Below are 22,760 nucleotides of genomic sequence, written 5' to 3'. Positions count from 1 at the left end.
AAGGAGGAGAAAATCAGGACACCGGCAGGGTAAAACGAGAAAAATCAGAAATGACCCCAGAATTGAGATTAAAAAATACACCAAGGGAAGAGGGGAATCAAGAAGGAAAGGGAAACGTTCACCCACCCGGCCAACAAGGGCCCGGGGCAATCACATCAAATCGCAGATTGAGGCTTTTTCCTTTTTGTTCTTTCGTCACTTCTTCACATGCTTTTGTTTCCTATGCTTTGCGCTCCTGCCGCGATCCTTTCGTTCAGTCGGGTAGTGCGATACCTGCGACATGTTTCAGTCGCGGTATGGCGAGAGGTATGATCGAATGCATGGTATTGTTTAGAAGTTACGCTCGCTGAGGAACTTCACGATCTCGGGTTTGCGCCAGCCCTGGAGGAGAAGTGATATGTTAGTTCTGCTGCTCGATATACCAATAGCTATATCTATCAGGTATAAAGGCATAGCCGAGGGGGAAAAAAGTACCTTGACGATGATATGACCGGTGAGACGGTTAATAGATACATCAGGGCTACGAGGGTCCACGCCTAGGCTATGTGCCAGGTCGGTGCGCAACGTATCCAGGTCACCCTCCGTCTTCTGGATCTTGGTGAGTTGCTTGGTACCACCAGCTTTTGTGACAACGTAGACGGGCAGCTGGTTGGATCCAGTGCGGCGAACAAAGTAGGGAAGGTTGGTGAGCTTGAGGGTAGGAGCGGGCTTGGAGGACTTGGCTGTCGAGGGGATAGTCGGAGTCGAGGGGATTTGCTCTTTCAAGGCCTGCGCTTGACGGCGGAGTTGCGTCAGGAACGTGCGGGTTTGGTGGGTGACGGGAGAAGAAGAGGAGATGGAGGTCAGGCGTTGTGATGACTGGAAGAGAGAAGCTATTTGAAAAGAAGAATCTTGATTAGAGAGTGTTTTTCCCAAATTTTTTCGAGATTTCGAGTGAGATGACCGCGTGGTGGTATGATATCTGATGAGTAGTTGATAACCACCACCGCATACTTTGCGGCCTTGGCCATTGCAAAGTATGTTCTAATGCTTGTCACAGTATTGCCGAGAGAAATCAAAGAATTGCGAGAATCCAAACTTACGAGCTGCAAATCGTGCCGGAGAAGATAATGAAGCAGCCCGGCTGTATGTCTGTACGGAAGCCACGGGCCGAGCCACGCAGGCGTTGGTGGTCTGCTTGCACACAGCCGAAGCGACCGAAGTCGAATGCCGAATCGACGCCATTTCAGGGTCTGGAAAGGGCAGAGCTGGAGGTGGAGGGAAAAGAAGATAGACCGACCTGGGGAAATCAACAGATGCCGCTGAGGAGAAGCAGGTTTCTTCTGGCGCGCATTCTGCCAGATTCACCGCCCTATATCCCAAAGGGGCTTAGCGCGCGGTGACCCTCCCGCACACAATTTGTGTGAAATTCAAAGCGTCGACTCAACAAGAGGGAAAAGACCGTGTCTTTGAACCATCCATCATGGCTGCCAACGCCCCTCCCTCCGCCGAAATGCTCAGCGGCGCTCAGCCCACCGACGTCGCTCCTCAGTACGACCTTCTACCCCGCCTGATCCCCTATCTCGACCGCCACTTGGTTTTCCCGCTGCTCGAATTCAGCGCCGGCAACGATGAGGACGACAATGAGATTACTCGCGCCAAATACGAGCTGCTCAAGCACACCAACATGACCGACTACGTCGCCAACCTGTGGCAGGAAATCAACAACTCCGATTCGATTCCCGACGAATTTGTCAAGAAGCGCGAGGGGGTTCTGGCCAAGCTGCAACACTACCAGGACCAGAGCGAGAAGATCTCTGAACTTCTGCAGGATGATGAGGTGGTGGGCAACCTGCGCAGCGACAAGGCTGCCAACTTGCGCTTCCTCGAGGAACAGCACGGTGTCACCAACGAGATGGTTAACAGCCTGTACGACTACGGCCGGTTCCAGTACAGCTGTGGCTCTTACGGCAATGCCGCTGAGCTGCTCTACCAGTTCCGTGTGCTGTCTACCGACAACGACAAGGTTGCCTCCGCCACCTGGGGTCGCCTGGCTTCCGAGATTCTGACCACCAACTGGGAGGGTGCCATGGAGGAGGTGCAGAAGGTCAAGGACTCTATCGAGACCCGTCTGTTCAACAACCCTCTGGCCCAACTCACCAACCGCTCCTGGTTGATCCACTGGTCTCTCTTCCCTTTCTTCAACCACGACGCCGCTCGTGACGTCCTGACCGACCTCTTCTTCTCCCCCGCCTACATCAACACCATCCAGACCAGCTGCCCCTGGGTCCTCCGTTACCTCGCCGCGGCCGTCATCACCAACCGCAGCCGCCCCCATAAGCACAACGGTATCTACCAGAAGCAATTGAAAGACCTGATCCGTGTGGTGCGCCAGGAGGATTACGAGTACACCGACCCCATCCTCGACTTCGTCAAGGCTCTCTACGTCGACTTCGACTTCGAGGAGGCCCAAAAGAAGCTGGGCGAGGCCGAGGATGTTCTGCGCAGCGATTTCTTCCTTGTGTCTGCTGCGGACAACTTCGTTGAGTCTGCCCGTCACCTCATCTCTGAGAGCTACTGCAAGATCCACCAGCGGATCGACATTAAGTAAGTCTTTTTTTTAGGAGGCGGGGCTGAAGGAATCAGCATCAAAGCAAGTCACATGATATCTAACCTCATTGATAGGGACCTGTCCTCTCGCCTGGGTCTCAGCCAGGACGAGGGTGAGAAGTGGATCGTCAACCTGATCCGCGACACCCGTGTCGATGCCAAGATCGACTACCAGGAGGGCACCGTTATCATGAACCACCCACCGCAATCGGTGTACCAACAGGTCATTGAGAAGACAAAGGGTGCCTTCTTCCGGACTCAAGTCCTGAGGTAAGCCTTGTGCCATCGCCGAGTTCATCATATGAAGATCCAAAAATACTAACATATTCACAGCTCCGCTGTTGCGAAATGATTTACTCCCCCCATGAGCTGATGCCAAAACCGATTTCTTCATTGTTATTATCAACCCTGTTTTCTGCCAGCCCATAGTGATCTCCCCGTGTATGTCACAACACGGTTCTTCGAAGGAGAATGGGGACTCCGCGCAGAGTGGCATCCGGCTGGCGTTCTTCGGTGGTCCACCTTTTTGATTTTCCCTTTTATCTTTTAACCTCCTTAGTCCACAGTCTCTTTCCATTTCCCTATATTTCTCCCTTTCTCTGTCGTCAGATACTTTTTTCGCTTTGGTCTTTTTTATTATTTTTCTTGTGTGCAAAGGAAGACCTTCGAAGGTCTTTTGCAGAGAAGGGGAGGTCTAAAAGAAACCACGAGGGGCTTACGGCGCTCTTCCTCCCGCGCCTGAAAAGAAAAGCGACTGGGGTTTATGTAGAAGACATGTTCGGGGTATACCCGAACGTCTGATGGATCTATGCTGTTACGAATGGTCTATAGAGATGAGTGAAAATGATGTCTGACAAGATTTTTTCCCTTACGTTGCCTTGTAAAAAGAAATATGAAGAATGCAATAGTAAAGAAAGCGATGATATCAGTTCTAATGAAGCGAGGACTCGGAGTCATAGGCTTCAAGCCCACTGAAAGCAGTTGCAAACTTCTAATGTTCCGAAATAAGTCATATCTGAGAGCTCCGGTCGCAGAGTAACAAAAACAGCCAAGGGGGTATATTGAAAGAAAATTGCCCGAAAATATGTCCGTCGACTTTTCGCCTCTACGGCTCAGTGTCCAATGCAGTTCATGTTGGCAGTCCAGGTACTCAATCAGTAAATTCCAAGTTTCCAAAGCCCGTGGAATGAAATGGGCCTTTGGACCTAACATCCGGGAATGGCTTTCCATTTGAACGTCCGGGGATTGGCGTTCCTGGGAAGCAGACCGAATGCATTGGAGATAAAACGACTTTGTCACCCAGTGGAAAATATAACAAAAATCCCCGTTCTTCGAGGAGGATTTCCATGGGATGTGAGAGAAGAAAATGGCCGCGAATATCCATCCGATGGCTCGCCTGGGCAGCAAGCGTCGGCTCCGGCAGGACAACAGAACCCTGGGAAATAATCTTCATCTCAACGACCACTTCTGGAGTCCGGCTCCACGGGGCGTCTTCGAGGTCTTGATGAATCCACCGGAATGATTTCGTTGATATACGGCTCTCCAGACTGTCCACTTCCGTTGCCATTTCCATTTCTGCTGCCATTGCCGTTTCCAGAACCATTTTGATGCGTCATCCGCAAGGCTTCCTGTTTCTCATATTCTCTAGACATGGTTGCAAGGTCTTCGATTTGTTCCTATGGCGAAGTGAGTCAGCTCCCATTCAGTCTGCTGCTTTCCTGCGATGCAGACAGACCCGTGTAATCGGTACCCCGACGATGAGGTAACCTTCGCGCCCCTTTAAATCAATATAGATATCTAGTTAGAATCGTTTAACATGAATCATAGTGGGTGATTAAAAATCCAATGTACCTGATAACTATATGGTCTGACTGATGCAGAGGGGCCGAGAAAGTAGTGGATGTGCCCGAGGACGATATGTCGGGATAGCCCATATCCCGGCAGCCAGTATTGTTGAACTCGTGACATCTCGGACGCGCGGTAAAAAAAAAATTTATCTGATATATAGTACTTGTGTGCATGGGGTGTATTGGCTTGGGCATAGGGACTGCAACTTCGAAGAGGGTGGGATCAGAGTCGACGCAGCACGGTGAAGCCAGAGCCAGATACTGGCGGAAGACTTTGATATCTTCTACTTTTCTCAATCTACAGCTCGGAGGATCGCACATGGGGTTTAAATAACCGGGGGGTTCTATCCAGTCATCGAACCCCTCCTTGTGGTGAAGGAAGAGCAACCCTCCTTCTAAAAGAGACGAATGAGACAAGCCTCAGCCGGGCTGCAGTCCATCAACCACAAACCTATGGAGGGGCCAACGATGATCTCACAACCTCAACCTGTACATTTTCGTCAAAGGACAAAAAAATTGCCAGATCCACCAGATTCTCAACCTCAACCTAACAAATAGAAGATGGCTCTAAGCTAATGCGACCAGGCAAATATCCCGACATCCTTCTCCACGGACCCGGGCAGGTGATGGTAAAGTGCACAGCAGGAAGACAATAGGTCGCGCGATTCCGCCCAGGAACGAACCAGTCCCAATGTCTCCAACTTTCCAGCAGGCAATGGGTCTCCGTCGGAATCCTCGGGGAGGCGAGAATCAAGACAAAAACGGCGAGGAGGGGGGCGCACGATGTGTCCGCCTCACTTCCATCTGCTAACGAGGTCCAACCCTTTTTTTTTCCTGCTCCCTTTTCGGTTTTAATTTAATATAAGAATCGATCATGCCAGCCATAATCAGTCTGTGCTTCCAACAGCCTGGGCTTCGGCCAAGGATAAAAGTGAGGCTGGGGGGAGCCAGTCGAAATCAGTGGGCAACTGCAGAGAACAACGCAGCACACCTAATTCAGGGTCTTGCAAGCACACCGTAACCCCCCTCAAAGCCCTCCCAATTGCGTATAGACAGTGCACGGTGGATAGAACTTTGCTCAAGATTCTCGGTGTACCATTAATACCGTGGCCTCACCGCACCTTTCTTTCGCTGCAGCGCCAAATTGGTCTCTTGCTGCGGTGATGTCGTGGCACCATGAACACGAATCTGGCCGTGGGGCCCAAACCACGCTGCAGTTGGCATATCTGCATCTTGCATTTTTTGGACAAAGAGAGTTTCCCGGGTTGCGTTTGGTCTTGCTGTTCGATGCCGAACACATGGCAGATGCAATCCAGACTAATGTTGGATGAGTCTAGTTCCCGTGCAGTGCAGGTGTGACGCAGCCAACATCAGATACGAAAGGTTCCCAGCAGCTGCTACTTTCTGGGGTCCGGCCTATAAATGGAATCTCAGTTTCAATTGGAATCGACTATCAATATTGTCTAATCCCTCTGCTTGGTCTGTTCTCTCTACATTTGCTGATGCCCATCCGCTGAACAGTGCATAACATCTACGTGATAATCATTACCACCAATAGCCCGGCAGCAATATCTCAAATTGTTGGAAGCACATTCAAGTTCAAGTCAATACTTGCAATCTGAACGGTTCACCGAGGGATGATCATGGATTTTGAGGGATTTAGGTTTCATATCCGGCCAGAGTACTCGTAGATGTGATGGGACGTGCATGACATCAATTGCCGGTAGGGCTGGTCGTTGCAGTTACAGGTATGTGCACATCTCGTTAAAAGGAAATTCAATATACACATATGATATGTACACCAAGAGGTGTCAGTCGAGATTCTCCATGGGCGCAATGCAAGTAAAAGAATAACGGGTGTGTCATGTATTATTCTCTAGTCTTTCATCATTCATCGTGCAAATTAATGCGGTTACATATCGTCACTTCTCTCAATCATTCCCTTTACTGAGGAGGAACATAAGGGTGCACCAGCATGTCGCTGAACCTATATCGCAAGAAAAAGAAGATTCGGTTAGTCCGGGTGGCACTCAAAATCAACAATCACCAAAATCCACTTACTTTTCCAGTTTCTCCTTGCCGCGGACCTCCTCAACCAATAGCGGCATGCGGACCACGTTGAAGTCCTCATATAGTTCCTCAATTTGCTCCAGGTACTTCTTCTGCATCTTCCGGCGAGCATTGCACTGGTCACAGCTACTTCCGTCCTTAGGGAACAGCAGCTGGTTGACGACAATCGAGTGGGTATCAATGTTGTAGCTAGTTAATTCCTGGATCATTCGCTCGGTCTCATAGAGCGACAGGAACTCCGCGATACAAACGCAGACAAAGGTGGTCATATCCGGGTTCTTGAACTGTGTGTTCACCTCACTAATAGTCTCGCGCAGAGATTCCATCTTTTGTAACAACTCGTCCATGTTCTGTCCACCCGGCAGACCGCCGCGCGCGCCGAGAATCGAGTTCAGCATCGGGCCGAATTGCGTTGACAGTTGGGAGAGCTTAGCCAGGGCCTTCTCCAGCACGGTGGGGAACTGGAGGAAACGTAGCGTGTGGCCGGTTGGTGCGGTATCGAACACGATAGTCTCGTAGGAGAGTGACTTGACTTGCTTCAGGACCTCGGCGAAAGACATGGCTTCGTCAACACCGGGGATCTACGCGTAGACATTGTTCGTTAGCGACTTTCCGGCATCTTCCATGCGGGGTGGAAGGCATAGATGGGACTCACGCTAAATGCCAGGTCTTGCATCATGTTTCCCATGCCCATGCCGGCCATGGGGTCTTCACCTTGACCTTCACCATTAGCCAAGAGATCCTGGATGCTACCGTTGGGGTCGATCTCCATGGCGCTGAGGTTGGTATAGCCATCGATGAGGCGGGCCTCCTTTCCAAACTTCTGGCCAAAAGCATCACTCAAGTTGTGCGCGGGGTCAGTGGAGATAAGGAGGACGGATTTGCGGACTTTGGCGAGCTGGATGGCGAGGGAGCACGAGGTGGTGGTTTTACCCACACCTCCTTTACCTCCGACGAAGATCCAGCGGAGGGTATTCTGGTTTAGGATCGACTGGAGCGTGGGCTCCATATCGAGATCGTCGCCATGGACGACTGCGGAGGACATTTTCGAGGTGTGGTGGAGGGGTGGAGGTCGGGGGTGATGGAGGAGTTGGAGTTGGAGTTGACATTCAAAAATGATGATTTGCCCCGCAAACCGAGCGAATCTTCGGGAAGTCTAGCCAGGTGGCCACCCTTGATATTGATTCTGGTTGGGGGGTCATATTTGTTCTTTATTTCATTCGGCAGTACTTCGTAGAGGCTGCTTAATGGGAAATTCCAGGTTTGTTAATTCTAATCAGTGATAAATTAACCAATACTATGCTCTTCAGGGTTTACTTGCGTATTCAAGGCATTCTGGCAGTGACCACTCTATGGGACAGTAGGCAGATCATGCCATCTATAATTTATTCGTTAAAATGCAAGACCTGTCGATTGGGATGACTACCATTCTGTTCTTAGTGTCCAAATAAGAGGTTCTATCCGATTGAGGTGAGTTGAGCTCCACCGGTCTTCTCGTCCATGGCATCCTCCGCATCTATCGGTGCCCTCCGATGCGACGGTCCATAGAAATGGCGACGCAGCTCCCCCGCGATTTTCTTTTTTTTTCCCTTTTCCTTTCTCTCATCTATCCTAAAAACATCCCTTCCTCCTCTTATATCTCTACCTCTCTCGTCTAGGTATCTGGATGGACACTTCGCGCCGTGAAACTGAACAGGGTCGCACCACCAATCGCCTCGCCCAAGTCCAACAACAGCTCAACTCTTCCGCCGGAACATCCCACCAACAACAACAACCACCCGTCACCATGGCCGCGCGTGACCCCATTACTTGCCATTGCCTCAATACTCTGACCGGTACTCCGGCTGCGAACCTCCCTGTGACATTAACTCTGTTGTCCGCCCCGGCTTCTGCCTCCAGCCCCGTCACCTACCACGCCACTACCAATGCCGATGGCCGTGTAGGCAAGTGGACACCCACCGGCGGCGCATCCACTTCAGTTCCCGAGATTCTGTCTGCACTACCCACCGCTGATAGCAAGACCAACTGGTCGGTGCGCTTTGAGGTCGGACCCTGGTATGAGGCCCAGGGAATTGAGAGCTTCTGGCCCGAGGTCGAGGTCAAATTTACCGTGAAGGGTCGTGGCCGCGAGGGCGAGGAGGGCTGGCGCCATTACCACGTCCCGGTACTGCTAGGCCCCTGGAACTACTCTACATATCGGGGTTCTTAAATGGGATGGTATGCTGGAGAGATATAGTACTATTAGTAAATAAATTCCTTGGCTTCAAGTTGACGATCAGCATTCCGAATGTGTATAAATCAACTATATTTCCAGATCTATTCATGCTTAACGAATCCATATTCACAAGTCGCCAGTGCTTCCTTTCATGAAGCCAAAATCTTCCGCTCTTTTCATCCAATTGGCAAGATGGCCGAGCGGTCTAAGGCGCACGGTTCAGGTTTACCTGATCCTCTGAGATCTTCTATAGATTTCCGTGTCTCGAAAGGGGCGTGGGTTCGAATCCCACTCTTGTCATTTTTTGCTTGCATAACACTATCTGCTCTCTCTGAGAAGGCTCTTTTTTTGACAATTCTATCAAAACCGGGGGCCTTAGGCGATGTTGGGCCACTCTGTCTACAAGGACAGCTGTTTGCTATGTGAACGGCCCTCCAATTCAGATATAGGTACTTCATCTTCATGATAAGATACAAGAATCTCCTACTTATTGCCCTAGTGTAGCTCATAGGTGCTACTAGTAGTACTAGTAGTTCAAACAAATGCTTGGACACTGGTTTAGTTACTATATACTGCCACTTCGTTGTCGGGCCACCCGTCTACCCATTGATCATTTTTTGAGTGCTGGCTTATAGATTTGGAACTGCTAACTGTATGAATAGTACAAGAAAGGCATGGCTATAATATTATCAATCCCAAACTTTCCAAGCCTTGAAATTGTCAATCTATTTCAATGTTGGGTTATGTCTGCCCTGCACATTCGGAGTTGATAATTCGGCAGCCTTGGGGAAAATCACGTTGCTCGGGATGATGATTTGACGTCTGCCTGGGTTAGGCAAGGGGTAATCAAAAACCAACCCTCAAAGACCGAGATCACTCAATTCGAGTCTTTCACCATCAACCTTTGATCAACGTTCAACGTCAACGTGCCAAAGACCGCGGGTTGCACCTGATTGATCTGCGATTTCCGCTCCCGCTTTGTTTTGTTTGCGTTTCAGTGATTGACCGCCCAACGTCCCGGCTAATCAGCCGCGTGTACCCTTTCTCTTTTGACCACCTCCTCCACAAGCCCGAACCTCTCTCCGTCGCTGGCGGTCTCTATTTAACTCTCTTACCTGTCGCCTCTACCCTATCGCCGTATTCCCGCCCATCATGACGCTAGCCGAGGAGTTCCGCGAGAGAAATTTCAGTACGTATTCCCTCGTGCCACTGCGGCGACCGATGTCGATCAGCCCCATTGTATTGATCACCTTGCTAACGTTGCGCTTTTGAAGATATCTATGGTCAATGGTTAGTTATCTATCTGCTCTACTCCCTCGGTTTCAATTCCGACTTCAATCCTATCGTCTATCTGGGCCGCACGGGTTTGGGCCAGATGGCTTCCTCCAAGCGCTGCAACTTTTGTAAAGACAGCCCTTTCTAACAGTATTATGATAGGGCCGGTATTCTGTGTATTGTTCTCTGCTTCGCGCTCGGTATTGCGAATATCTTCACTACCAATGTGCTGCACATTATCATCTCCGTGATCTGCCTGTGGGTGCCACCATTCCCTTAAAACGTTCCTGTGCCGCGCTAACAAAACCAGCGCCTCGTCATTCGTCCTGCTCTTCATCGAAGTCCCCTTCCTTCTTCGTATTTGCCCAACCTCCTCCAAGTTTGACGACTTTATTCGCCGCTTCACAACCAGCTGGATGCGAGCTGCCATTTACCTCGTTCTCAGTGGTATCCAGTGGGCCAGTCTGGCCAAAGGTGCTTGCAGTTTGATCGCCGCTGCCGTTTTCCTCGATATCGCCGCTATCTTCTATGCGCTTGCCGGTCTGAAGAGCCAGGAGTTTATTCGAAGCAAGACTCTGGGTGGCGCTGGTGTTGCACAGATGATTGTCTAAGGTAATTAAGTTTCGGTCTTCGGTTTTCTCTTCCATATTTCATACGATTTGGCATAAAATCTGGTGGTCGGAGGGGAGGAAGGTCCTTTTGAAACGATGAGATGCTCGCTGCGAATCCCTGGAGGGAACCCTTTGGGAGAAGATGCATCGATATGCGCCACGATATTGCTTGTTTTTGATTTTTTATCCTGTACTTGTACTAGTACGTCTCTATTGTCTTTGGGCGAACCTACTCGGAATACATTTTGTGGCCGTGATGTTATCGCGGGTTATTTCAATTCATATAGCTTGGTTGGGATTTTGTAGGTGCCGTCGTACTCTGCTTGAATTTTACAGCCGCGACACGCATCACTAGTATGTAAGCCATATCTGCTCATTTCAAGTTGCCATAAGATCTCTTTGTAGGGCTTTGTGAACTGGTAGCACTGGTTAACGATTTGTTTACTTCCAAGGTTTTTGTGTGCTACTATTAGTAACAACGGTTTGTGTTCCGAGTCTTCTCTCTGCCAATCTACTATGTTCACCTACCAGTGCCCAAAGTATCCAATTGGTACTACTATTATTGGAATCTTGCTCTTTTATCAGGCGGTTCTTCCAATGTTGTGTTCTAGTAAGGTTTGGGGTCTGCTCAGATGTCCAAATTCGTGATTGAGCCCTCCATGCCCAGGTGGGTGTAGGTTCAACCATGGACCTCGGGAAGTAATAAAAGTCAATATATATTTCGGCTTCTCATACATAAAGTCGAATTTCACAGTGCTATTGGCACCTAAATTAATTACCAATAAACCCTCATAGTAATTAATATATGCAATAAAGAGTCGGAACTAAGTGAGAAGTAAACAAAATCGCTAGATGCATAAACTACAAGACTGGGGGAATAGGGAAATTTGAGAAACCTTTGCCTGATTATATTCATCCATAACTTGGATCTGTTTTGCCTCATGATGTCAAAAATCGGGCCATTTGATATCTAATTGGCAAGATGGCCGAGTTGGTCCAAGGCGTCAGGTTAAGGTCAACCTTAACTCCAATTTCCTGATCTCCGCAAGGGGGCGTGGGTTCGAATCCCACTCTTGTCATTTTTTTGCTTTTGCTCCTACCTACTACATACTAGTAGTACCGCACTCTGAAGTCGAGCAGCTCTTTTTTTATTTAGTTTATCACCCAAGTGGTTTTGTTCTATTTTGTCGCAATTCCCGCAACCCGCTGTGGTGTATCTCGCTCGCCATTCAGGGGATGGATTGAAGTTCCCGAACGAACAGCCGACCAGATACAAAGCCAGCATTGAACATTGCTAGGCTTTGAGATAGCCTCGATAGCCTCGATATTGAAATCCCTACATGTCCCATGACCAGTAGATTCAAATTCGACGTCAGTAACTTTGCTTCAGGGATCTACCCTCGCGTCCATCCGGTAGTTACGCATATACCCACTAATCCTAACCTCGACGGATCAGTGCTTTGACTCTGTTGATAAAATTTAGCCAAACCATGTACAAACGAGGTCGCCCCCCATAATTATACCAGGGTGAAGATCATTGATCACCACCCCGCAATTGCTGGAACTATGGCGGTGGGGTAGCAAAAGCAAGTTCAAGAATCCGCAGGTTAGGAGACCCGAACTTGCGCATGACCAGCTTCCCCCCCTCATCCCCTCCAAGGTTACGCCAGGAACCAGGACAAGCCACGTCAGAATCACTGACCAGCTAGAATGCCGCCTGGGGTCATACGCCCACACCAGTGGCGTTAATTCCAACAGATATGTAGCTAGGGCCGAGGTGGATTGCAAATCTCAGGCTAAATTTCCAAGGTTGGGCTTATTGCCAACGGCTCGTATGCTTAGGTTGCTTGGGCTGGGGTATGTAAATAACGCTGGGTATGGCATCGAAAGATACTTTAAATCCGCTGATGAGGTGTGTGTGTCTGTGGGTGCGTTCACAGAATCCTGTTATCAAGTACATCCCATACTCCGTCCGAGTAGGGAGTACAAATTCTGGAATCCTGTGCTTGGCCCGATGATGCAATGTGGAGAAACTGTTAGCTCGCTCACCGCTCACCACGGCCAATGTGAATACAAAGAAATAATCTCGCATCAGCGATACCAGTGGTACCAGGTCTTATCTGGGGGTTTTGACGCCGATTGCGAGAACCCCTCCCCCTGAGCGTAGCCACTCAGCGGTCAATAGCGATATCAGGGCCACGGATATACTTTAGCGAATGGTCTGGCCACCAGGATGATCAGTCTAGTGTCACTGGGGGAAGACAAAGCTGCACGCTACGAAGACAAAGCCCCGTGGTTGGATGAAACCGCTATTATCGCTATAGAGCGACGCTGTGATTTGCTCGTTCGTTGAACGTGAAAGAGCTCGACTCTCCACTTGGTGTAATGAGGCATTTGCACGAAAATGCCGCATAAGAGGGTCAGTTCAGGAGATACTAGTGCACCCTGGGGCCTGTAAGAAATCCAGGTAGAGTTGTTATGCTGCAAAGCAAGATTGAAAGTTGAATGTTCGAAGTTGGCTGGCGTTGCTGGTACTCGTACACTGGTGGTACTCGATGCGGTCAGATCACGTCACGCGGCCGGTGGGTCATGGCAGAAAGATGACACTACATCATCCTCCCTCCGCTGCATTTACCCCGTCTTTGCATTGCTCTTTTTATGTATAGTCTTTGACCGCATTCCCTCCGCGAATTGTTTTCTTGCAATTGGATAACATCTTCTACATAAGTGGTTTTATGAATCTGGGTAAGTACATTGTCCCATGCGGGCTTATCTGCCTGCAGGGTGGTCCTTTTCTATGATTCACTTGTTCCCTTGGCCATTCTTCCCAAGACCAATCCTGCCTTGCATCCCTGCAAGTCATTCCGCAGGACGTGGACCCCGCTGGGCCTTCCATTTCTCCATTCTCCCTCTCGGCGAGCCATTTGACGACGGAGCAGAGGAGTAGATAGGCCCAAGCTTGCACGTGGCGTCGAGGCTGGAATCGTTGGGCCTAAGCTGATGATGAAACCTGCCAGCTTGAAAACGACGATGTCCGCCCCAAATGCCCCGGTGGTCCCCCCTCGACCGGCTCGATCTCCACAGCCACCTTCATCTCTAGACATGCCGAGAATTCCCCCACGTCCCTCGAACCGCCGTGCGGACCGATCGATATCCCCAATGCGGGACAGCTATGCCCCATCTCCACTTAATGGGTGGAATGGCCCGGCTCTGAGCCGTACGATCTCGAATGATGTTCCCCAGCGGCCACCAAGTGTGACAATACCGTCTTTGGGCGAGGAGGGTATCGAATATGCCGACCTTGATGTGGGAAATGTACCGGACAGTCATAATCAGGCTCCACAAGAGACTCGCAACGTTAGCAGTGACCTCAAGATGCATGCACCAAGACCTTCATTGCCTACATCGAGTGCTAAGGCTAAAGTGCAGGCGGTTACTCGCACAGACTCCCGGCAAGCCGCAGCGGCTGGACTAGGCCGGGAAACCTCCCCGGCTCGTGATGAGTCGGAACGTCCCAGCCGTTCGCTGCACTCCCGTGCAAGTGGTACCCGGGCCGAGTCATCTACTGCTTCGTCCGAACGTCGACACTCGGCGCAGATTGGAGAGGAGCCTGGGTTTCGAGTTTCCATGTACCCAAACGCGGGTGATGTCCAGGCACCATCCCCGAGTCCTTATCTCGAGCAAGGATCTCAACGGACAGGTCGTAATCACCACCGCAGTCGTAGTGCCCGAGACTCGTCCCTACCTCCCGGTAGTTACGGCCTTCATGGGCACGGTGTGCAGCATACCGATAAGTTTGAGAAGGCTTGGTACGACAAGCACCCCGACGAGCTGGTCAAGGAAGAAGGGCAATATGGCCCTGGTGTGGGCACACCTCGTCCTGATTGGGCCATGAGCAGGGACGATTTGAACAAAATTGTTCGGAGCGCGGACCCTCCTCCCCCTGGAAATGGTAGGCACATTCAACTCACCCAAGCTAGCAGAATGAAGACCTAATGTGATTTGTAGGCGACTCCCCCGGAGCTGTGGGAACCCCAGAGGAAGAAGTTGGCTACCTCGCCTCGGATGAATATATGCATCGCATGGCGTCGCCCCCACCTGATGCGCGAAATGAAAATCAGCCCGTGGTGGAGTCTCCTCTTCGTCAAATGAGCTTCCCAGTCTCAGAAACCCAGGCCAAAGAGCCCCCTAAGTCCCCGCTTCGTCACCGCCGGTCCAGCTCTCGTGGCAACCATCCTGACGCAGATGTGATTCATGTCGATGACCCTATTCACCCACTGCATCACCCCGATGGATTTGCTCCCACACTAGCAATCGAAGATCAAAAAACGGAAGTGGAGGAATATGATGACGAAGAAGAGCCCATTCTGGCGGCTGATCAAGTTAGACCCGAGTCGGCATATCTCCACCCCGCAATTTCGCCATCTTTCGAACATAGAGGAAGCTTTGACGACGATTACTACAGCCGACCGCCCAGTGTCTCTCATAGTCGCTCCAACAGCAGGTCGGCAAGCGCCCAAGGTGCGCCTATGTTGACTCGTTTCGACTCGCGTGAGCCTCACGAAGATACACATACTCCCCTGGAGGACGTAGAGGAGTACGAGCCTCTGTTCCCCGATGAAGAGACTAAGAAAGAAAAACCGCTGTCAGCGGCGGATCGTTTTAAGAAGCGACCAGAACAACACCGTTTTCCGAGCCAGGATATATGGGAAGACACCCCGAACAGTTTACAGCTCCACGCTACAGTGTCTACCCCGGATCTTCCTCGAAGTGACTCCGAAGCCTTTGAAACCCCGGAGCAAGAAGCCCAGCGGAGAATGAAAACATCAAAGATTGATTCACACCAGGTCGCGTCTCAGATCCTCGAGGGAGAATCAGTTCGAAGCGAAAATGAAAAGGGTCCAGCACGGCCAGACAACCTTAAGCAGCGATTTCCTAGTCGGGATATATGGGAAGATGCTCCTGACAGCCAGCAGCTGGTGACGACTGTTGAGCCCGCAAAAGACGAGCTGAGGAGCCCCGAGGTCCCGTCAAAGCCCGCAATTCCTCCACGCCCACAAAGACAGACACAGGCAACATCTCCCGCAGAAAAACGACAAGCACCCGTCATTCCTGATAGACCGAAGCCTCAGATCCCCACTCGTCCCGCTAGACCTAGCTCTCAAGCCACGAAAGAAACACCCGCCGAGGGCCCTGCTGTGCCTAAGGCGAAACCGGCAGTGCCTGCGCGTCCAGGTGGTAGCAAAATTGCAGCTATGAAGGCAGGTTTCCTCACAGATCTGAACTCTCGTCTGCAGCTGGGTCCTCAGCAAGCTAAACCCCAGGAGAAGGAACCCGAGCCTCCTGCCGAGAAAAAGCCGCTGAATGACGCCCGCAAGGGAAGAGCCCGTGGACCTGCTAGGCGAAAGCCCGCCGCAGAGAATGCCAATGCCAAGCTACCTACCATCCCGGAAGTCAAGATTACCGACTCATGGAATGTTTGGCAGATTGGTCAAGATGGCGGCGTGACTGTCGGTGACGCCAAGCCGATTGTGTTCTCTGCTGTCCCAGAAATTGTTGTCGAGCCCAAGGCTGAGGAGCCGAAGGAGCCCAAGATCGAGGAACCTAAGATCGAGGAGCCCATACGCCCCGAAACCGTGGAGAAGATGGCCACTGAACCCCTCAATTCAGCTCCGGAGCCACTGGCCGTGGCTGAGGAAGTCTCGCCGAGCACCATCGAAGTCCCCGAGAATGGACCAGCCGATTCCGAAGCTTCACCGACTGCTCAGCGGCCCATCGAGACCACCGAGCTTGCCCCCAAGGTGACGGCTAAGCAAGACTCACCTGAACCGTCCCCAACTGGACCGAGCAGTGTCGAACATCCCATCGAAACTGTGCCATCTCCCATAAAGATGGAGGAGGATATGGAGGATATGGCTGCGTTCGCTGATGGCAAGACGACATCCGATGGAGACATTCATCCGGTGCAGTCGGCTTCCTAAGCGTTTAATGTGTTGCTTTCTTTCCTGCGTTGTCTTCATCATTCATTTCTGTCTGTTACTACGAAACCCATGTCGGAAATACATGAGGACGAACGAGTTTGTTCTTACTATTCCCGCCTTTTTAATCTGCGATTCGTTGCCATATTATAAATTCATCTCAGGGCCCCGGGGACTTCGGGTGCCAATGTTATCCTGGATATTGATATTGATTTCTTGTGACTTTGACGAGTAGTTCATCCTAGCAAGATCCCACCACCCGTGAACGTACAGAGGCCATATGCCTCACTACTAAGTATTGCTAGGTGGATTTCATGATTCACCGAGGAATCTGTTGTCAAAACCCCAAGAAGTTCTACAAGTACTAGTCACTTGGGCACTTTAGTTGTTGGTTGGTTAGTGTACAAGACTACGTTGTGGAACGAAGCCCCCATCAATATTTTACCATTTTTTTTTGTGTATTTTGATCAAGGTACATGGTATTCTCTCAGTCTTGACTCCCATAATAAGGTTCGTTCTCAAGGCAAGCAAATTCAGAGGGGGCATCGGAATGGACTGTACGTTTGGACAATATGTGAGGATGACTAGCAATCGAAAAATCACAAGTTTGCGGGGAAAGCATTTAGCTAGCAGGGAGCCGGGACAAGTCGCCCTTTCCCTCCTTGACCCATTCAGGGTCAATCAAACGTTCACGCTCAGCATAAAGTTGTTTGTAGGCACCACGGATGGTTCCATCGCTAACGTGAGCTACCTGCGAGATCTCTTTGGCCGATTTGCCATCACCCATCAAGTATGAAGCCATGTAGATGCATGCAGCGACAATAGAGAGAGGAGAGCGACCAGCAAGGTCTCCCATGGTCGTAACGCGGTCAGAAAGTGCGGAAGAAACACTGGTGACCTGGAATGGCAGGCCAAGCAAGTTGCAGAAACGATTGCAGAGGTCGCTGGGCTTCGTGGAGGTAGTTGCAGTGTAGTTATTATTGGGATCAACTGTACCACCGCTGGACACAACTGCGTTGTTTCGCTCGATGTTCTGTGCGGTAAAGAACTTCTCCAAGGCCTTGTAGATGCGGCCGATCTCCTTCCTCGAGACCTTGGTCACAGCGAAGATTTCAGTGAAGGTTCGTGGGACCTTGCACTGGCGGCAAGCGATAAAAATGCAACCGGCGATAATCACATCTTGGGACTTGCCCTTGAAAGCCTTAGCATCGTCCACAACCTTGAAGAGGTATTTGGCGGTGTCCGCCACATTCTTGGGAATGTTAAAACCATCACACATGGCACCGATTTCCTTGTAGGCAGCCAGGAGGGCCTTGTTTGCCTTTTCGCTGGATTGTTTGTTCTGAGCACGGTAGAGGTCTCGAGCACGACCAGAGGCACCACTGGCGATAGAGGTTTCCAACTGATCACCGTTAAGAAGTGGGTTCATGGCATCACCGACACGGGACGGGTCATCGTTGTTCTGGTCATCGTTCGAGAAAGTACGCCATTCCGAGTGCATGTCAATCTCACGATCAGCGAGAACTAAGCCGCAGGACCCACAGACCGTCTCGTGCGAGTCGGGGAACTCGAGATTTGGAGGAACTTCCTTGCATTCCGGACAGCAGAGAGTGGCTGACAAATTCTTCTTCCAGGGAGCTGTCGCATCGTTCGCTGCGACGGTAGCGTTGGCCATCTTGATCGATATTTTGATGCTCTCAAATCGAAGCGATTGGCGTCTGGCGATACTCTTGGCCGTTTTCCGAAGGTTGTATTTCCGATTATAGAGGCGCAGGAACAATGGTGAATGCGTTTTGGCGGTTGTGACAAGCAACAAAGGACCGCCTATCGAGCGAAGACCCGATAGGGAATAAGAATCAGCTCTCTCAAAGTTGCAAGTCACTGTGTGCGCAGTCATGTTAGCCCAGTCATATCCAGATGAAAAGGCGAGGGCCCAGGTCACTGTGGTGTCCGCTGTGTAGGGAAGATTTCCCTGCGAAAGCGCCACAGTCTCTCATAAATGCAGTGGAGGCAGTCATTACCTTGCAGGTGAGTACCACTCGTTGCTTGATGATGATAACTCCCCGGGCGTGAAACAGAAAACTTCACAGGTCTGCGCTTTTCTTCTAGAGAAGAGATGCCACAGAAGCCTCGATGCCTCAAACTTGTCTGACCTATGAACCAGTCAAGGTCTCCGTAAGATGTGGGGATCTCACGAAAAGGGTCGTAGAACCTGACAGGTCGCTGCGAGCGCGCGGAGGGCAACGTCGAAAGTCGAGTTCCAGGGACAGGTTGAGGGTAGGGAAGGGGATCGAGGGCCAGGGGAGAGATGGGACAAAGAGAGGCAGAGTGAATTTGGTTGCGCGGACTCAGATGTTCCAGATATCATGTGATCAGGTCACGTGAGTTGACGCCAAGCCGAGTTCGTCCGAGCAGAAGTCGTTTTGAACGTTCGACACGGAACGACGGAATCAGATCCATCCTGACGAGCACCACCCCTCTTATTTCGGCTTCAGCGACCACTCTCACCGTCAAGATGATGTCCCAGTCTCTCCGCGCTTCGGTGAGTTGAACCTCAGCTATTGCGCTAGGTTTTACCGACTAACACGAACCTCCTCTTTCAGCGCTCCCTCTTCACCCGTGTCTCTCGGCAGCAGGTCCCCGTCGCCCGCACTTTCCTCACCTCCGCTGTGCGCCGCGGTATGTTCTCACCGTCTTTTCGACAAGCTTCCAATCTACTCTGCTCTCTACACCTAGTCGGCATTTGATATCTGAGCGCCCATTGACTGACGAAACCCCTCACAGCCGACCCTGTCCAGGACCTCTACCTTCGCGAGCTGAAGGCCTACAAGCCCACTCCCATCAAGGCCGGCGACGCCGACGCCCACGTCCAGAAGTTCGCTCTCCCCCAGGCTCCCGCTTCCCCCGAGGAGGCCAACCTCGCCGGTGAGCTCTCCGCCTACGAGAGCCAGGAGGTTGAGGTTGAGGGTCAGGCCGCCGCTGGCGAGGCCGCCCCCGTCGAAGAGTCCTGGTTCGAGGAGGAGGAAGAGACTCCTGCCGCTGCCCACTAGATTGCCCTTTCTTTTCTTTCGGCAAGGTCTGGGGAAATATGAGGGGACGGTTGTGCATGTCTTTGGTATTGACCAGATTGGCCGCCCCTCGGGTCCTGAAGTTTGTAAATTAGGCCACTGAAACATTGATCTTTATTTTGTTCCTGATCTGTCTTTCTCTCTCTTCGTATTTTCCTGGAGACCTGTTCATTTGCATACCGATGTCCTTCGGTATGAATTGCCTTGTATTTCCCATGGCATGCATGAACGCCAATGGCACTCACTCGTGAGATACGACTGGTAGACATTTGCCAAGGGTGGCTGTGAGATTGTAAATGCATATTTGTATCATTGTAATGTGATAAGTACTCTGAAATCTTTACTATACACCACTTATAGATATGTGGCTGGGTTATTGGTGTCACCAATGATGCCATGCAAGCCATGGCGGGGGTTAATACGTTGAATCTGATGTGTCGGCGGAATTGATTGCGTACGACCAAACCAGGTGGTCTTGAAATAGCGAGGTCTTCGGATTGATCTGTCTAAGTGAGGGCCGTTAAGAGGCGTTCGAGCTCAGGTACATACATAGCTCATTGAGAGAGGGGTTCATTCGGAAGAAGAGCTTCCGAAGACTGGTGTTGCCACGGATTGACACCTCCAGTATGTACGTACTAGTATGCTCCAGGTACATAGCAACGTTGCAAGAGAAACCCGTGGAAAGCATTGCATTCCTCATGAAATCTGACGTGTCAGACAATTTGTATTGAGAGATTCACAATCAACAATCGTTGATGTGACATTTCCGGTGGAATCCAGGGGCATGATCAATGCCGTCGGGATCATATCATTCTGCATTTCCCAGGTGAGAAACTAACTTTAGTCCGATCCTTGGAATAAGGAACTTTGTTTTGCAAAAAGAAAAGATAGATACTGTTTAGAGGTATACAGAGCGATATGGGGAAATACCTCTATGAATCTCTTGAAGGAGAGATAGTAGATGGAAGCAAAAAGTAATGACAAGAGTGGGATTCGAACCCACGCCCCCTTGCGGAGATCAGGAAATTGGAGTTAAGGTTGACCTTAACCTGACGCCTTGGACCAACTCGGCCATCTTGCCAATTGGATATCAGATCGCCCAATCTTTGGCTTGATGAAGCATTAAACCACCAGACCCGCTCAATGCGGCTCAAGACGGGGGGGGTTTTTTGGGATTTGTGTTTGTGGTGGAGCTCCATGCACATCGCGAAGGACTATCTATACATAACTTGATGTACAAACTTGAACCTTGCGGAGAAGATCTCAAGTTCATGGTTCATTCGGTGACGTATGAGTATGTATATACATACCCATGTGTATATTGCTTTTCTCTCTCTTATTTTTCCCCTGTTGCTTTTTCCCGCCAGATGTCAACTCGACCATTTCTCCTGTGGCGGTCAGATCGTCTCTGCCGGGTTTCACCGTTGAACTACTGATACACCTGCAGACCAAACAGCTCATCTCGACGACTCTGCCTGACGTGGACGTGGAACCGACGCGGGGAGTGTTTGCGTATTGACGTCGAGTTCTGGGTGCACTGGAGTAATCGCACAAAAACCAAACTCATCTCTAGATAACATGGCCCATCCATGACTATTTAAGCCTCTACCAACTGGTACCCCTGCAGAGCCGATTGCGATCGTTGGGTCTTCTGATCTATCCGGATTCGATTCACATGCATGACTCCCCATGATTCGATCGCGAATCTGCCTGGGTATGAGTGGACCCTGCAACGACTACAAAAGTGGACATCTTGTTCCTATACCTCCGCTGGATAAAAGGGGCAGTGCTAATGTCTAAGTACGAGTACCAAGCCCAGTGGCTGCCTAACAAATATCGTGGGGAGAATCTTACGGCAGTCAGGGTTGGCTGAACTTAAGTTCAGCCTGCAGTGCTGTGTTGTCCCTGTTCCTGTGTGGATTAGGGCTGACGATGGTGCCATTGAGGCGGCATTCCACGCATAAAAAGAATGTCAGAAGGCGGACCAAAGGAAAGGAATGGAATGAATCCACGGTTAGCCCCCCCCCCTCCCCCTCTCGGAGGTTGGCGGATCGGGTAACAGGTCAATATTGACATGAAAATGAACATGGACATGGACATGGACACTTGGGACAATTTCACCCGGAAATGCCGCCATTGGTCTTTTCCTAGCTTTCAATCGGGGCTGGCAAGACTTGACGATCCTCATGCCTTTCAGGACTTGTGCAACCTGTGGCAGTTTTGGGATTACGCGAGAGTGATGGCTACAGCGGAGCCATGGATTGGAAAGGAGGATCAATAGTGGAGTTGTGAAAGAGAAAGCGAAGAGGGAGAGGAAGAGGAAGAGGGAGAAATGGAGCTAGAGAAAATAAATGGAGCAATACGGAGTTGGAGATATAAAGAGACGAAGAGAGGGTGGGGGGGGCAAATAAAAAAGGGTGACCCAGTGTGTCTCACCTGAGGGGCGAAGGCTGTAAAGAGGAATCAGATAGAATAATCCTCAAATTATTAGGGACTCTAGATAATTTTAGTGTTTGTTAGAAAGTGCCGTCATAATTTTTGTTTTTGTCCTGCCACTGGCACTTCAATTTGGAAACTTCCTCCAACCTCCAACCTCTCTCACCTCACCTCTCACCTTTCACCTTTCACCTTTCACCTTTCACCTTTCACCTCCCCCACCCCCTTCCTCCAACCTTCAATTATTTCTCTGTCCTATATCTCCCTCACTTCCACACCTGGCTTCCCTGGCTTCCGCTTTCCCCGCCCAAGCCTCCCGAAAGACCGATACCTTAGCCTAAGGAGGGACCCTTGTTCGGCTCATCCACTCCTCCCCTCTCCTCCGCCGATCTTTCGCTCCATTGGCCCTTGGACTTTCGCGCAGAGTTGCAGACAGGATCGACCTATCTCTTCCCTACTCAGACCGACTCTCCATTTGATGTGTGTGCACACGTATTAACAAGATTTGGTCTCTGTGTGACTAGTCAAATACATCTGAGAGATCTTTCGCCCTCGGAACACTTGTTCGGACGCTTGCCGTGCGCCGTAGTCTCCACCTTGCAATGCAGCGCGTCTGAGGATCTGCCTGTTGAGATTCGCTTCGGTGTGCATGGAGGAGCTGGCCTTCTTCG

The 22,760-nt window shown here is 50.7% G+C and overlaps 9 protein-coding genes across 9 annotated transcripts; 5 read left to right on the top strand and 4 right to left on the bottom strand.

Moving 5' to 3' along the window:
• Positions 1–330: 330 nt before the first annotated feature.
• Positions 331–1,224, bottom strand: N7509_008586 (mitochondrial 54S ribosomal protein mL49; the record flags this gene model as incomplete). The annotated part of the gene is made up of 3 exons (XM_056633223.1): positions 331–381; positions 475–872; positions 1,083–1,224. 3 exons carry the CDS (start codon positions 1,222–1,224, stop codon positions 331–333), a joined length of 591 nt encoding a protein of 196 aa, XP_056483843.1.
• Positions 1,225–1,462: 238 nt separating this feature from the next.
• Positions 1,463–2,941, top strand: N7509_008585 (eukaryotic translation initiation factor 3 subunit E; the record flags this gene model as incomplete). The annotated part of the gene is made up of 3 exons (XM_056633222.1): positions 1,463–2,586; positions 2,665–2,859; positions 2,923–2,941. 3 exons carry the CDS (start codon positions 1,463–1,465, stop codon positions 2,939–2,941), a joined length of 1,338 nt encoding a protein of 445 aa, XP_056483842.1.
• Positions 2,942–4,043: 1,102 nt separating this feature from the next.
• N7509_008584 (uncharacterized protein) lies at positions 4,044–4,557 on the bottom strand (the record flags this gene model as incomplete). Its single annotated transcript, XM_056633221.1, has 3 exons — positions 4,044–4,265; positions 4,325–4,366; positions 4,441–4,557. 3 exons carry the CDS (start codon positions 4,555–4,557, stop codon positions 4,044–4,046), a joined length of 381 nt encoding a protein of 126 aa, XP_056483841.1.
• A 1,823-nt stretch (positions 4,558–6,380) lies between these two features.
• Positions 6,381–7,551, bottom strand: N7509_008583 (ArsA family ATPase; the record flags this gene model as incomplete). Its single annotated transcript, XM_056633220.1, has 3 exons — positions 6,381–6,423; positions 6,498–7,087; positions 7,162–7,551. 3 exons carry the CDS (start codon positions 7,549–7,551, stop codon positions 6,381–6,383), a joined length of 1,023 nt encoding a protein of 340 aa, XP_056483840.1.
• Positions 7,552–8,172: 621 nt separating this feature from the next.
• N7509_008582 (hydroxyisourate hydrolase) lies at positions 8,173–8,715 on the top strand (the record flags this gene model as incomplete). The annotated part of the gene is made up of 1 exon (XM_056633219.1): positions 8,173–8,715. One exon carries the CDS (start codon positions 8,173–8,175, stop codon positions 8,713–8,715), a length of 543 nt encoding a protein of 180 aa, XP_056483839.1.
• Positions 8,716–9,873: 1,158 nt separating this feature from the next.
• On the top strand, positions 9,874–10,607 carry N7509_008581 (Tvp18 family protein; the record flags this gene model as incomplete). The annotated part of the gene is made up of 4 exons (XM_056633218.1): positions 9,874–9,910; positions 9,996–10,011; positions 10,159–10,254; positions 10,307–10,607. 4 exons carry the CDS (start codon positions 9,874–9,876, stop codon positions 10,605–10,607), a joined length of 450 nt encoding a protein of 149 aa, XP_056483838.1.
• Positions 10,608–13,637: 3,030 nt separating this feature from the next.
• Positions 13,638–16,588, top strand: N7509_008580 (Aim21 family protein; the record flags this gene model as incomplete). Its single annotated transcript, XM_056633217.1, has 2 exons — positions 13,638–14,559; positions 14,616–16,588. 2 exons carry the CDS (start codon positions 13,638–13,640, stop codon positions 16,586–16,588), a joined length of 2,895 nt encoding a protein of 964 aa, XP_056483837.1.
• A 619-nt stretch (positions 16,589–17,207) lies between these two features.
• N7509_008579 (transcription factor SUA7) lies at positions 17,208–18,260 on the bottom strand (the record flags this gene model as incomplete). The annotated part of the gene is made up of 1 exon (XM_056633216.1): positions 17,208–18,260. The coding sequence occupies one exon, from the start codon at positions 18,258–18,260 to the stop codon at positions 17,208–17,210; it is 1,053 nt and encodes a 350-aa protein (XP_056483836.1).
• An 840-nt stretch (positions 18,261–19,100) lies between these two features.
• Positions 19,101–19,696, top strand: N7509_008578 (ATP synthase subunit H; the record flags this gene model as incomplete). The annotated part of the gene is made up of 3 exons (XM_056633215.1): positions 19,101–19,127; positions 19,189–19,264; positions 19,370–19,696. The coding sequence occupies 3 exons, from the start codon at positions 19,101–19,103 to the stop codon at positions 19,633–19,635; spliced, it is 369 nt and encodes a 122-aa protein (XP_056483835.1). The 3' UTR covers positions 19,636–19,696.
• Positions 19,697–22,760: the final 3,064 nt, after the last annotated feature.

The sequence above is a fragment of the Penicillium cosmopolitanum genome (assembly GCF_028827165.1).
Source record: "Penicillium cosmopolitanum strain IBT 29677 chromosome Unknown utg000009l:1.0-9042332.0:1.0-9050551.0, whole genome shotgun sequence".
Taxonomy (NCBI): domain Eukaryota; kingdom Fungi; phylum Ascomycota; class Eurotiomycetes; order Eurotiales; family Aspergillaceae; genus Penicillium; species Penicillium cosmopolitanum.
This window is presented reverse-complemented; position numbering and strand designations above follow the sequence as displayed.